The following is a 14,117-nucleotide window of genomic DNA, read 5'->3' on the forward strand; positions in this document are numbered from 1 at the left end:
TTTTTTTTTTTTAGAAATGAGGTCTCATTCTGTTGCCTAGGCTGGTGTTGGACTTCTGGCCTCAAGCCATCCTCTTGCCTCAGCTTCTCAAAGCATGAAGATGATAGGTGTGAGCCACCACACCCAGCCTGTTTTGTTTTTATTATTTATTTATTTATATTTTTTTGAAACAGAGTCTTGGTCTTTCACCCAGGCTGAAGTGCAGTGGCGCAGTCTCAGCTTACTGCCAGCTCCACCTCCCGGGTTCAAGTGATTCTTCTGCCTCAGCCTCCCGAGTAACTGGGATTACAGATGCCCAGCTAATTTTTTTTTTTTTTTTTTTGTATTTTTAGTAGAGATGAGGTTTCACCATGTTGGTCAGGCTGGTCCTGACCTCAAATGGTCCACTCACCTCAGCCTCCCAAAGTACTGGGATCATAGGCGTGAGCCACCACGCCCCACCTATTTATGTATTTATTTTTGAGATAGAGTCTTGCTCAACTGAGTCACCTCAGCTGGAGTATGGTGGCACAATCTTGGCTCACTGCAATCCCCACCTCCCGAATTCAAGTGATTCTCCTGCCTCAGCCTCCTGAGTTGCTGGGATTACAGGCATGCACCACCATGACCAGCTATTTTTTGTGTTGTTTGTTTCTTCGTTTTAGTAGAGATAGGGTCTCACCATGTTGGCCAGGCTGGTCTTGAACTCCTGATCTCAAGTGATCTGCTCACCTCAGCCTCCCAAAGTGCTGGGATTAGAGGTGTGAGTCACCACTCCCGGCCCTGTTTTATTTTTAAATAGCCAAAGTAAGAAAGCTGCAGGCTCTGAGAGTAAGATGCAGGAACTTACTGGTGGTTGTGGGAGGCTGCATGCAAGGTGAGCAGAGGCTGTCTAGAGTTGACACTCATGCATTCTCGTTGAGATGTTGGCATGATGTTATGTCTTCCCAGCATGATCCTCCCACCCCTCCTCACCCCCAGGATGACTTCTCAGGTCAGAAAGCCTGGGCTGATATTACGACTTCTAGAACAGCGGGAAGGAGAATGACTGCTGAGCTAAGACCCAGCCTTGCCAGCGTGCCTAGTGCTGAGAGTTTAGGGCAACTGTAATGTGGATTCATGTAGTCTGGCTTGCTCGACTTGCTTCTCCTTGTACTTTTTCCTGATGCATCTTCCAGCTAGACTTTCAAAATGGGTGATTATTCCTTGTTGGCGACAGATCCAGACTATCGCATCCTGGAATTGGCAAGTCATGAGCAGATGCTGCAAATGTTAAATGTCATTCAGGCATAAACCTGAGAGTCAGAACCCAGAGCTCCTTTCCTCTCCAGCCGAAGTGACAAGTCCCTTGCCTGGCTGTGCCTTGGGTTTCCCTTCTGGGAGTGGATGCAAATCACTCCCAGAGCCTCAGGCCCTGCTGGAGGATGTGATGAGCTCTGAGGACCACACTTCCCAGAGTTTCTGTGTCTCTCTTGAAGGGAAGCTTTCTGGAGGCCTGGGTGCACTGTTATCTCTGGCAAGAGGGACAGCATCAGGTTTGAGCTTGAATTTTAATATGTGCAGGGTGCTTGACCAGCTTCTGGCATTTGGAGCTGAATTTTAAACGAGCAAGTCTAGAGTGCCTTTCACTTAAAAACAAGAAAAAAAGTGTGTATATTTCAATATTTCAAACTTTCTCTTCACTTTTGGGACCAAACTCCTGGGGCAAAAAATATCCTAACACTTGTGGTCATGGAAGGGATGCCACAGCAGTGAAGTGTGTGTGTTTTCTAAGAGGTCTAACTAAGTCTCTGTGAGCTGGTTAGCTAGTGTGAGCATCGAATGTGTGCCCCAGAGGGTTTTCCTGCCTCCTCCCGCTGGCCTGAAGACAAGAATGTCAGGAGCCCAGCTCTCCCTTCACGTACACAATCCAGTCTGACTCACTGCCCCTCGACATGGGGCGCTGGGCTTGCAATGTGCACAGCACCAGCACCTTTCAGCTGGTTGAAGGGGACACCCAGAATTCTGAGCCCGAGGCCCTGCCCTGGGTGAGTCACTCTCAGTACCAGACAATGTATTGGACACAGGCATGAGATGAGGACTGCTCAGAGACCAGTGGTCATTATGAGCCTGGAGCACAGGTTTGGAGTCAGAACTCGATTTGCATACTTGTTTACCTACTTATTGGCTGTGTGAACTTGGGTAACTTCCAAAAGCTTGCGAAGATTTGTCATGTTTTTACCTCTAAACGGGTGGACCATGAGCCATCTTGAAAGCTGCCATGGGGATTAAATAATGGAGTGGATGTCAAGTTTTCTGAATGAAACCTAGCCTGCAATTAATTGGTGTTTAATAAATGATGCCCATAGCTGTCATTATTCAAAGCTGCTGGGGTTGGGGTGTAAGGAGGAAGCCCAGCAAGGCCCAGGGAGGGCAGAGACTGCATTTTGTTAAATGAATGAATGAATAAGATGGATTTGCGCCTTAAAGACTGGGAAGGCTTTGGTTCTTTGGAGGGAGAAGAAGAGAAGATGTTCCAGTTTGAAGGAATGAATGCAAAGCATATCCTGACTTTTCCTAAGGCCTTGCAAGGAACAAGATCCTTTCAGAATTTCCCCCTCCACAAGACACACAAATAGATGTATACTTTACACATTCAGAGACCCATGTGTCAGACACATACAGAGAGAGTACACGGAGACCCACTTGACACACAGGCACACACACACAACCCTGTCGTGCATACATCATCATGCACACAGACACAATCCCAGAGATACACAATCCCAGAGAGACACACACAGAGACTTATACAGGGGCTCATATGACACATGGACATACAGACACTCAGAAACACACCATCATGCGTATACCACCGTGCACACACACAGACCCAGAGATACACACCACACACACACACGGACCATCAAGCACATATCACCATGCAAACACACACAGAGATTCATAAACTCATATGCAGTGAGTCAGTGGAAGAATGAGGATGATGACCCCTGGTGCTAGCTCCTTCTTTTCTCCGGGTTGCATTGCCTTCATCGTAGAGCCCCCGAGGCTCTTCCCACCAGCCATATTCAGTGGAGGAACCTGTCCCGCATCATCGCAGGAACCAGTGCAAGCTCCCTTGGCATTTGGGTTGATGTATGCTGGCCTGCGTAACTCTTTCCAGTGGGGTCTACTGAGCTCCTCCAGCTGGGCCTTCTTCCTCCTCCTGTGGAGGCCAGGTGCTAGGGGTCACATCTTCCCTGCAGTGAGCCGGCACTGCTGCCCAATACAGGGGAAAGGATCTGTGAACTGAAGGTCAGCCTGGGCCGCCGGCCCCGTGAAGCACAGGCCTGATGCTAGGCAGTAACTTTCCTCCTGGGCATGACAGTTACACACTGGAATTCCAGCCCGGCCTCCTGAAGTGGGAAGAGACAGAAGAGGGCTGGCTCGTGGGCTGGGTTTAGACCTCAGGCCCTTTCTTGGCTCGCCCCTGTCCACGTGTCTTGGTGGCACGGGTCCTGCGGCCTGAATGAGGCTGTAAAGGATCCAGCATCCAGACTGGAAGGCATAATCCTGCTGCTGGCAGCATTCCTTCTGCTGTGGTGGAAAGGAAACGGAGCCAAGTGCCATCACTCCAGGGCCACGTACTTTCCACCGCCTTTCAGGACCTGAGAGCATGGCCTGGCTGTAGACCCTGAAGGCTGTGGCAAGGAGACCTGAATCCCTGGGCACCCAAAGAATGGTTCTGTTCAAACTCGTCGTTCATTTGCATTTCGGCTGGACAGGGCTGGGGCAGTTGGGGCGCTGGGTTCCTCCTGCCTTCCAGCCCCGCTTGGACCAGCCCCACCTCCCAGTCCCTGACCCACTCACAGTGTGTGTGTCTTCCCCTGCACCTCGGGGTGGCCCTGGGGAGGGAACTGGAGTCAGCTGGTATTCTCATCTGTAAGATGGGGATGGTAATAGCTATCAACCACCTCATTACAGCATGCGAGGGTTAAGTAGGAGAACGCACTTCGCATAGGGCGGGGCACCTGGCGCGTGCTTTGCAGTAGCTGTTGCTATTATATGCTGCAATTCATGGTGTTTGCGGATCCATGTGAAGCTAGGAACAGTGAGGGGGCTGGAGGCATAGGTGGAATCAGTCCTGAATGGCTGAGAGCATTTTGCTTAATATTAGGGTATTACACAGACAAAGAGGAGCTAGCCAAGGGACAAGGTTAGATCTGTGTTTTAGAAAGAGCCGGCTGCAGTGCCTCATACCTGTAATTCCAGCACTTCGGGAGGCTGAGGTAGGAGGATACCTTGAGGCCCGGAGTTCGAAACTAGCTTAGGCAACATAGTGAGACCTCGTCTCTGAAATATATTTTTGAATTAGCTGGGCATGGTGGTGCACACCTGTACTCCCAGCTACTTGGGAGACTGAAACAGGAGGATTGCTTGAGCCCAGGATATGGAAACGGCAGTGAGCCCTGATCACACCACTGCACTCCAGCCTGGGCAACAGAGTGAGACCCTGCCTCAAAGAAGATTAAGAATTAATTAATTAAAAGAAAAAAGAGGCTCTTTGGTGACTGGCCCCGTGGCAGACAGACGGAGGCAGGGACTCAGTCAGGGACTGTTGGAAGAGCTGGTGATGGCTGGCCGTGACTGATTCGGGAGGGCGTTCCATAGAATTTGGAACCTGTTATGGCATGTCTTGGAAAGGCATTAAAAAGTGCCACCGTAACTCCAGGGAACCTCTGCTCCTCTCATCCAGCTTAGCCTCTTGAGGCCCCCTCTCCTCCAGATCCCCGGGAGGTCTAGGTGGTACAGGGACATTCCAGCTCCACGTCGAGAGAGGAGGAGCGCTCATGTGGCAGGGAGGCAGGCGCCTTCCTCCCGCCCATGCCCCTCCTCTACTTCCTCCCAAAGAGCCCTGCCAATTAATTTTTCCAACCCTGACCCCAGCCCCTGTCCTTTACTCCACAGATAGATGGGTGGGGTGGGTATGGGAAGGGAACCTCAAAAGTGTTTGCAGTCTCTCCTTTCCTTGCTGCAGCCAAATAGTTGTCCCCAACCCTACCTCCCTGATCCCTGCCAGGCGGGTGTGGGTCTCTGCACACAGTACACTCAACGCCAGGAATCTCTGCTTCCTTTCTCTCTAAGCCCTGTCCCTTCTCTCAGGCCTCTCTAAGGATTTTTGAACAGAGAAGTGCCCACCCCTGGGGTATAAAGTAGTCTGCAGGGTGGCACCACCAGCTTCAGGACATCTGGGGCTCCTCTATCTGAAACTCAAGTTTTACTGAAAGATGAATCAGGGAGACACACACAGACACACAGGCACATACACAAGTACTTTGGAGTGAAATGCAAAATCCACATTCAAAGAACACTTTCTCTCCCATGCATTTATTTCGAGGCCTGTGCAGGAGGAGTCCGCTGCCCTTTGCTCTCCAAGATCTTAGGTTTGGATGTGGGAGAAGCCCATGGGCTCTCCGAGTCTTCTCTGACTGTTCCAGGTCACCCCACTCCCTGTTGGGTCCTGGCAACCTCACTACCTCCCATGCATAGCGCTTTCTAACTGCAGCTTGGGCCGTGTGCCCCTCGGAGGTGCCCAGAGCTTACTGCGGGGCCTAAGGGCACAGGCAGGCCAGCAGCAGGCCCGGCTGGTAATCACTAAAGAAGGACTGGTTGCCTGGTGTGTCTGCAGCCAGGCCAGAAGGGTAACCCTCTCCTTCCACACCTCCTTCTTCCCAGAACCTGAATATCCAGGTGGAGGACATTCGGATTCGAGCCATCCTCTCGACCTACCGCAAGCGCACCCCGGTGACAGAGGGCTACGTGGAGGTGAAGGAGGGCAAGACCTGGAAGCAGATCTGTGACAAGCACTGGACGGCCAAGAATTCCCGCGTGGTCTGCGGCATGTTCGGCTTCCCTGGGGAGAGGACATACAACACCAAAGTGTACAAGTAAGAGGACTGCACCAAACAGGTGGTTTTGAGGGTATCTGCCCTGCCTACCTAGTTAAAAGAGTCCACCTTGGCGGTGGCCTTTCCTTGGCCAGGCATGGCCAGGCCAGCTAGTATCCCTGCAGGCAGCCTGCACAGAGCTCCTGGGCCAGGCCAGGCAGCAAGTTCAAGGGCACCCCGTGGCATCCTTACCCTTGAGGAACGCACGCGTCTATAGGAGATAGACCCTAATCCCCTAGAGTAGCCTGAGGGAAGGCATATTGCAGCAGTGAGGTGCAAGGTATCCCCATTCCAGATAACCCCAGTTCGGGGTGCTGCCGGCCAGCTCAGGGACTGCATGAGCTAAGCTAGGACAATACCCTGGCCAGGCCGAGCAGAGACAACACCAACGTAAGAAGAAATGTTTACGTGCCCTCGGCAAATGATTCTTCTGAGAAATCTGGAAATTGCAGCAGGTAGTTGAGAAACTGATCAATGCAGCTCACTTCATCCAATCCCAGTTAAATCTGACAATGCTGTGATGGTCTCTAAGGTTAATATTTCCCAGTGGGGGAAAGAAGTAGACAGGGACAGAACCTGGAGTCGTTTGACTTAAGGGGTATCCAGTGGAAGGATTCCAGCACCCCAACAAGCTGATGGCTGCACATACTTGGGGTACTTGATTGGTCATGGGGTCTTCCTCCCTCCTCTTAATAATGATAGGAATAGTAGCATCTCTTTACTAAAGGCTTACAGTATGGCGGCACTATTCTCAGTCATTTAATCCTCACAACACCACTGGGAAATAGGAGTCTATTTTAGAATTGAGTAAACTGGAGAAAGGTGATAGAACCAGGAAGGGGCAGATCCTGGCCTCTGGAGGTCCCCTGTGTCCAGATGTGCAGACTCTTAGCACTGTCTCTTTCCTTCCAAATCAGAGGAAGAAAAGACATGGCTTCCATGTCAGGAGACCTGACTTGAAGCCCCAGCTCTACTCACCAGCTCCCTGGGGTGCTGGGCAGACCACGTATCCCTCCCTGACCCTGGCCCAGCCCTGCTTGGATGGGGTGGGCCATACTTTGATCCCAGCCCCCAGCCCCGTATGTGGGTGAATGAGTGCGGCCACAGAGCTGCCCAGTTGGGTAAGCACACAACACCCCAGGGTGACCACCATGGTGATCCCAGTCCCCAGACATGGCCCAGACCTTCCTGTTGGCACCAGGAGTCGCCATCCTCTGAGTACTTTGGAGAACTCCCACCTGACTCCTTCCTTGGTGACACCTTCTCAGCTTTTCTTACCAATTGGAGCCAAGAAAAGCAAACCCCCTCCCTGGCAGGCTTCCTACCTGGCTGGCCCTACCAGTGCCCCTAGCCTGGCACAGTTCCGAGCTGGACAGCACGCGCCTCATTCAGATGACGTTTGGAAGCCATATCCCAACCATGGCCAGTCCAGAGTCCTTCTTGGCTTTTGAGGAGTTGATCTTAGGCCAGTTTCAGCAGCTGGGCCCTGGGTAATCCTGTTACGTGCTGGATTGGAACCCCCTCCCTGCCTCTCCCACCCTCGCGTCTATGGCTTGCCTTTTCAAGGACAGGGAGGACGAGGCTTCCAAGGCTGAGAGCAATCCAAGGAGGGGGTGGTGGGTGGTGCTGTCTGCAGGATGGGAGATGAAGAACAGAAGCTGCTGGAAACCAGCCCCTCCTGCAGCCTTCTAGCTGGAGAGATGAGGCGGCCTTCCTAGCGGAGGAGTTGGAGGGGAAGCATGACCTTCTCTGCTTGTCCCTGTCATTTTGTGTTCGTGTCTGGGAGTCAGTTGACAGTTAGGCCTACATGTGCCCCAAAGAGAAAGGTCCTGGGAAGACTTTCTGTGCCTCTGTGGGCTGTTGGGGCTAAACTGCCAGCAAAGGGCTAGGACTCCTAGGGAATTGTAAGGCTCAGAGACCACTGGCCTAAGCCCTGGATCTGCATGGAAGAGGCCTGACGGGCAGTGGACTCAGGGTGTCACAGCCCACACCCAGCAGAGCCTGCAGGACAGCCCAGGTCTGCTCCAGGGAGAGCACCACCCAGCAGTCTCTACCTGCTGGCCCCGTTGCAGCTCCTATTCTCCCTGGGGTAGGGCCAGCTCAGAAGCACTGGCCAGTCTGAGGGCTGGGGCAGGACTGGCCTGGGGCTAGGGATATCAATGGGCCCTGCTCAGAGGCTGAGGACTGCAGAGGTCTGGAAGCCAGACTGAGGACCACCCCGCTGCCTGGCACTTGAAGCAGTGGCTTCCGGTTGCATCTTTCCCGTGTCCCTTTCCCTCTTCCTACAGTCTGTGGCTGCTGTTGCTGGCAGCACACCTCTGAGGCCCAAGAAGGGACCCCTTCCCTCCCGCCATGCAGCACTGCCCACTCTATGCAGGAAATTATTTTCAAAGTAATTCTCAGTCTGGGGTGGAGTTAGTAATCTCCATGTATCCACCAAGGTCCCTGAAGGACCTTATAGCCTCAGAAACTCACCTGCTTAACCCCTGAGGGCCCCCCCCATCTTGGGCCCCCCGCTCCACTGCTGCCTTACTGGACTGGCTCCCTCTGTGAACCTGCTGGGCTGGTGCCCACTCGGAAGCCTTAGAGCTGCCCCCGGCCTCCAACTGCAGCTCTCCCTCAGCACCTCTGCTTCCCCCAGTGATATGGTTTGACTGTGTCCCCACCCACATCTCATCTTGAACTGTAGCTCCCATAACCCCACATGTCGTGGGAGGGACCCAGTGGGAGGTAACTGAATCATGGGACTGGGTTTTTCCCATGCTGTTCTCATGATAGTGAATAAGTCTCATGAGACCTGATGGTTTTATAAAGGCCAGTTCTCCTGCACACGCTGTCTTGCCTGCTGTCGTGTAAGACGTGTCTTTGCTCCTCCTTCACCTTCCGCCGTGATTGTGAGGCCTCCCCAGCCATGTGGAGCTGTTGAGTTTATTGAACCTTTTTCCTTTATACGTTACCCAGGCTCGGGTATGTCCTTATTAGTAGCATGAGAATGGACTAATACCCCCCAGTTACCTGCACACACCCCAGAGGCCTCTGCAGCCACAGATAGAGTCAGGGGTGCAGCCACAGATAGAGTCAGGGGCTCCTCACCAAGGGCTGCTCTCTGATTGGCTTGGCCATGGCACTGACTTCCACATTGGGCTGGGGTGCAATGCATGTACCTTGAAGCTAATGAAGCTTAAACTGCAGGCCCCCATTCCTGGTGCCGGGAGGGAGCATTTTGTACTCATGATTTTGTTCTCCCGAAAGTAGGATCTCAATACTGACATCATTTAATTGAAATGAGCTCTCTAAGCAGAGATTCTGCATTTAATGTTGCAGCTCAGGAAGTTAGAAAGGCCTCCAGCGGTTTGCTTGGTTGATTGACTGAAATGTGGACCAAAGTGTGGCCTACAGTGAGTAAGTAGAAATGCTGACCCTGCCTCTGTTGTGTGTAGAAGACAGAATTCAAAAGCTTAGGGAGGTTGAATGTTAGAATGGATCTTACCTTTAAGACCTCCTCACCCACACTGTCCTGAAGACACGCCTTTCACCTTGACGGTGAAAAGTAAATATATGAAAGGAGCCTCAGCCTCCTTGAGGAGCTGTGATCACTCTTCTCTGAAGGCCAGGACTCACAGCAGGAACAGCAGCCACTGAACCAGGAACCTGAATGCGATGGGAGTAATTGGCTCCAGGGTGGCAGGGGTCCTGTGGCTGTAGTACTGCCAAAGGTGGACGTGCTGACCCTATTGGACAGTGGAGTCAAAGCAGCGATCAGTCTGACTGCTGCAGACCTGTGGTGTTGGCTGGTTGATCATGGTGTTCCTCGATGTGAAATAGACAGGAAGCCTACTAAGTTCGTACTTAATAATCTGTATAAGCAGAAAAGTTCTAGGCCGAGCAAACAAAAGTCTATCCTGAATCATAAAAGCAGAGTCATGACCCCTCAATCCATTCCCATACTTGAGCCAGTTTTACCAGTTCTTGAATGAGGGAAAGGCTGGGTACCCTCAAGGAAGCACCCTGGTACCCTGCCAGAAATTTATACTGTATTCTTTCTCCCAGTTCTCCAAAGGCACCTTTCACCAGGATGAGCGTGCATTGGAGAAAAGGAAATAATCAGATCTTTTGGACTAGTAGCCACTGGTTCTGAGCTGACACTAATTCTAAGAGACCGAGAACATCAAAGTGGGGGCTTATGGGGTTTTAGCTTAAGTCCATCTCAAATCCATCCTGTGCTATTTCCCCACTTCCAGAAAGCATCATAGAAATAGTTGTACTCAGCAGCTGGCAGAATCCCACATCTGCCTTCACTCTAGGTCAGGGGAGCGCTGGTGGGTAGGACTCTTGGTTGAATCAGTCCAGCTTCATGTTCTTCCTACAGTCCAGCTATTGGCCTAGCTGCCTCTTTCACAGGCAGGCTTCCCTCTCCACTCCACCCAAGGCTGCTTCACTCACTCCAGTCACCCCTCCAGTCTCCAGGCCTGGAGCCGAGTGGGCTGTCCACCACCCTCCGAGGGCCTCTGTCTGCAGCTCGGAGGCCTGTCCCCAGTGAAACACTGGGATGGAGGAGGGGAGGGGAGGGGCGCCTCAGCGAGGCCTGAATGTGCTAGAGGGTCTGCAGCACATTCCTGGGGGCTGATGTCAGAGGGATCTGGGCTGCTGGGGACAGTTGTTTGCTGTGGGCTCTGCATTGTCCAGTTAGAACGCAGGACATCTGTTCCTGGAGAGGGTGGCGCTGACTGACGGCTAGAAGCAGAGGGGTTTTCCTGAGCCAAGGCAGGTGGTGAGGTCTGACCAATCCTTGAGCAGCTGGTGTTCCCCCCGAGTATCTTCTCCCGCCCCTTGTTGGGGCGTCATGGAACATGCTGTAGGCTTCCAAGTGCAGGGGCCTTGCAGGAAGTGTGTCGGGAGGGCAGTGGTTCCTGGAATTATTAATAGCCCTCCTGAGCAGTTCTCTGCTCTGGGCTGCCGCTGTGGTGAGCACGCACCCTGGATTTGCCAGGATAGTCCTCGGCAAGATTCCGTGTCATTGCGTTCACAGGCACACTAGAATTCTAACAAGTCTCAGATTTGGGTTAAGGAGAGATGATAACTGTGTCTGTAGGATTTGCCCTTCCTCTGTCTTCACACCCCATTCACACTGAGATAAAGGAGGTACTTCCAGGGCTGCTGGACCAGCAGGGATGGGATCTCGCCTCTGCCCTGTCTTGGGGTCAGCCTGCCCAGTGAGGCCCCTCTGCTGGCTCCTTCTGGCATCTCACTGGGTCCTGCCATGCAGGGACAAGCACATGGGCCCTGAAAAACTGGGTTGGCATGAGCAGGCAGCAGGGCCTTCCTGGACCTCCTTTGTTTCGAATTCCACCATCATTCAGGGCCCAATTTAAAGTCTTCTCTTCTGTAAAGTCGTCTCTCATCACTCCAACCATGGAATCCCTCCCTCCTCTCACTCTTCTTTTTCTTTTTTTCTTTAACCAAATACAGTTTTATTTATTTACTTATTTATTTCACAAACTCTTATGTAGCCCTTCCTATGTCTGGGCACTATTTTAAGTGACAAGTATTAACGAATTTAAACTGTCACCACAGGCCAGGCACAGTGGCACATGCCTGTAATCCCAGCACTTTGGGAGACAGAGGTGGGCAGATCACCTGTGGTCAGGAGTTCGAGACCACCCTGGTCCCAGAGACCTCAACCTCTCCAGAGTGCTGGCCTCTGCTTAAGGGCTAGAGTCATGGGAACCCAGATGGGGTGAAGGAGTCTCCTGCCAAGACCTCCTTACAATGATATGACTTTGCAGAAATTTGGACACTACCTCCAAATACAGATTTATGGCCCAACGTGGTGGCTCATGCCTATAATTCCCAATACTTTGGGAGCCCAAGGGAGGCAGATTACCTGAGGTTAGGAGTTCGAGACCAGCCTCGCCAAAACAGTGAAACCCTGTCTCTACTAAAAATACAAAATTAGGCAGTGTGGTGGCAGGTACCTGTAATCCCAGTTACGCGGGAGGCTGAAGCAGGAGAATTGCTTGAACCTGGGAGGCGGAGGTTGCAGTGAGCCGAGATCGCACCAAAGCACTTGAGCCTGGGCAACAGAGTGAGACTCCATCTCAAAAAAAAAAAAACAAAACAACAAATAAATAAACTGTCATAACAATCTAGTGAAGTAGATACTGTTACTACTGATTTTGGACATGAGAAACTGAGGTACAGTATCCTTTGTGTTAGCCAATCTGTTATTTATCAGTTGGTTACTGTTTCAGAAAAAAAAAAAAAAAACAACTGAATTACCTGCATCCATATTCTGCCTTAAAAAAAAAAGAAACATACAAAGGAACACTTTGCCTGTGCTAGCAATACAGGCTAAGGGCTTCCCTAGAATGTGGTACAGAGACAACCTCAACCTCACTTATCTTCCTGGGTGCAGGAAGCAGCAGTTTTGTTCCATTATAATTTCTACTGCTAAGCAGATTGTACTTTGATTCAGCAGATGGAGTAATTTAAGACTGTTTTCATTGCTTCTCATTGGAAATATAAATTTAATCTTGTATAGCACTGGGAGAGTTTAGCAATCAGCTTGTACTGCTCATTGACAAAGAAAAATAAAGCTAAAGAATGACAACAGGCTGGGCGCATTGGCCCACGCCTATTATCCCAGCACTTTGGGAGGCCAAGGCAGGCAGATCACTTGAGATCAGGAGTTTGAGACCATCCTGGCCATGGCAAAACCCCGTCTCTATTAAAAATACAAAAATTAGCTTGGCATGGTGGCGGGTACCTGTAGTCCCAGCTACTCAGGAGGCTGAGGCATGAGAATTGCTTGATTACAGTGATTGCAGTGATTACACCACTGCACTTCTGCCTGGGGGGATAGAGTGAGACTGTGTCTCAAAACAAAAACAAAAACAAAAAACAGAATGACAACAAATTATGTTGAAATTATCTGAAGAGTTAGGGTAAACAAATGGTTTACCTTAGACTGTGAGGGGTTTTCTAGGACCAGGGATCTCACCTGTTTTAAATACCTTTGTGCATTCTGTATTCTTGGGCTTCATTATTATTATTACTTCACTACATTGAGTAAGTCCTTTCTTTCCTAGAATGAAAGCTGCCTGAGGGCAGGAGGCCTTGTCCACACTGTGGGTCCTGTACCCCAGTGCCCAGTGTGGCGCTTGGCGTTAGGAGGTGCTCAGTGAATGCTGGCTGAATGGACTGAGCTAGGACCCCTCTGTGAAGCAGGGCTGAGCTCCAGGAGCAGGGCCCAGTCTCTCTTGTTCTGCCTCGTTGCAGAAGGAATCAGGATAGGTGTCATGATGCCCTGATCACCTGTCCCCTCCCACCGTCTGCAGAATGTTTGCCTCACGGAGGAAACAGCGTTACTGGCCATTCTCCATGGACTGCACCGGCACAGAGGCGCACATCTCCAGCTGCAAGCTGGGCCCCCAGGTGTCACTGGACCCCATGAAGAATGTCACCTGTGAGAATGGGCTGCCGGCCGTAGTGAGTTGTGTGCCTGGGCAGGTCTTCAGCCCTGACGGACCCTCGAGATTCCGGAAAGCCTACAAGCCAGAGGTGAGGACAGGGCATGAGGTGTGGCCACTTGGCACCTGGAGGGGATGGGAGGTGTTGAGGGAGTAGGCAGGATCCCCCAGGAGAGTGAGGAAGGGTGGCCTCAGCTGAGAATCACCATCGTGGCTGCTTTACTCTGAGACCCGAGCACCCTCTGCAGAGAAGGACCATCTGGGGGAGAAGACTACCCCAGCATCAGTTGTCATAGGCTGTTTGTGTGCTGTCTGCTTACCCGGCAGGAGCAGATGATGAAGGGTGTGTAACAGGGACCTTGCGCCCCTGCACAGTTCCCAAAGGAGAACTGGAAATGTGACCCAACTCTGAAAAGCACATGCAGTCAACGACACGTTTTCAAGCATGTTTGGTTTATTTTGCAACAGAAAGGATAACAATTTTAAAAAGCTTCCACCAAGGTAGAAAACCTGCCATTATCCTAAGTCATCCATACATTAGTCACGTTATACTTACGTGAAACAGCACGTGCATGTGTGTATGAGTGTGTTATGAGTGTGTGTGTGGGGGGGGTGTCGGCATGTGTGTATGAGTGTGTGGGGGTGTGTGTGGGGGTGTATGGGCGTGTGTGTAGGAGTGTGTGGGGGTGTATAGGCGTGGGTGGGGGGTGTAGGGGTGTGGGTGTGGGGGGTGTGTGTATGT

At 51.5% G+C, this 14,117-nt stretch overlaps 1 protein-coding gene across 1 annotated transcript in view; it reads left to right on the plus strand.

The window, feature by feature from the left end:
• Nucleotides 1-14,117, plus strand: part of LOXL2 (lysyl oxidase like 2) — a 104,624-nt gene that overhangs the window by 56,702 nt on the left and 33,805 nt on the right. The window contains exons 4-5 of the mRNA XM_017885707.1: nucleotides 5,695-5,906; nucleotides 13,244-13,466. Of these exons, the coding sequence (XP_017741196.1) occupies nucleotides 5,695-5,906; nucleotides 13,244-13,466 (435 nt within the window). The remainder of the gene's footprint in view (nucleotides 1-5,694; nucleotides 5,907-13,243; nucleotides 13,467-14,117) is intronic.

This window comes from Rhinopithecus bieti, unplaced genomic scaffold, assembly GCF_001698545.2.
Source record: "Rhinopithecus bieti isolate Rb0 unplaced genomic scaffold, ASM169854v2 scaffold_315, whole genome shotgun sequence".
Classification (NCBI taxonomy): Eukaryota; Metazoa; Chordata; class Mammalia; order Primates; family Cercopithecidae; genus Rhinopithecus; species Rhinopithecus bieti.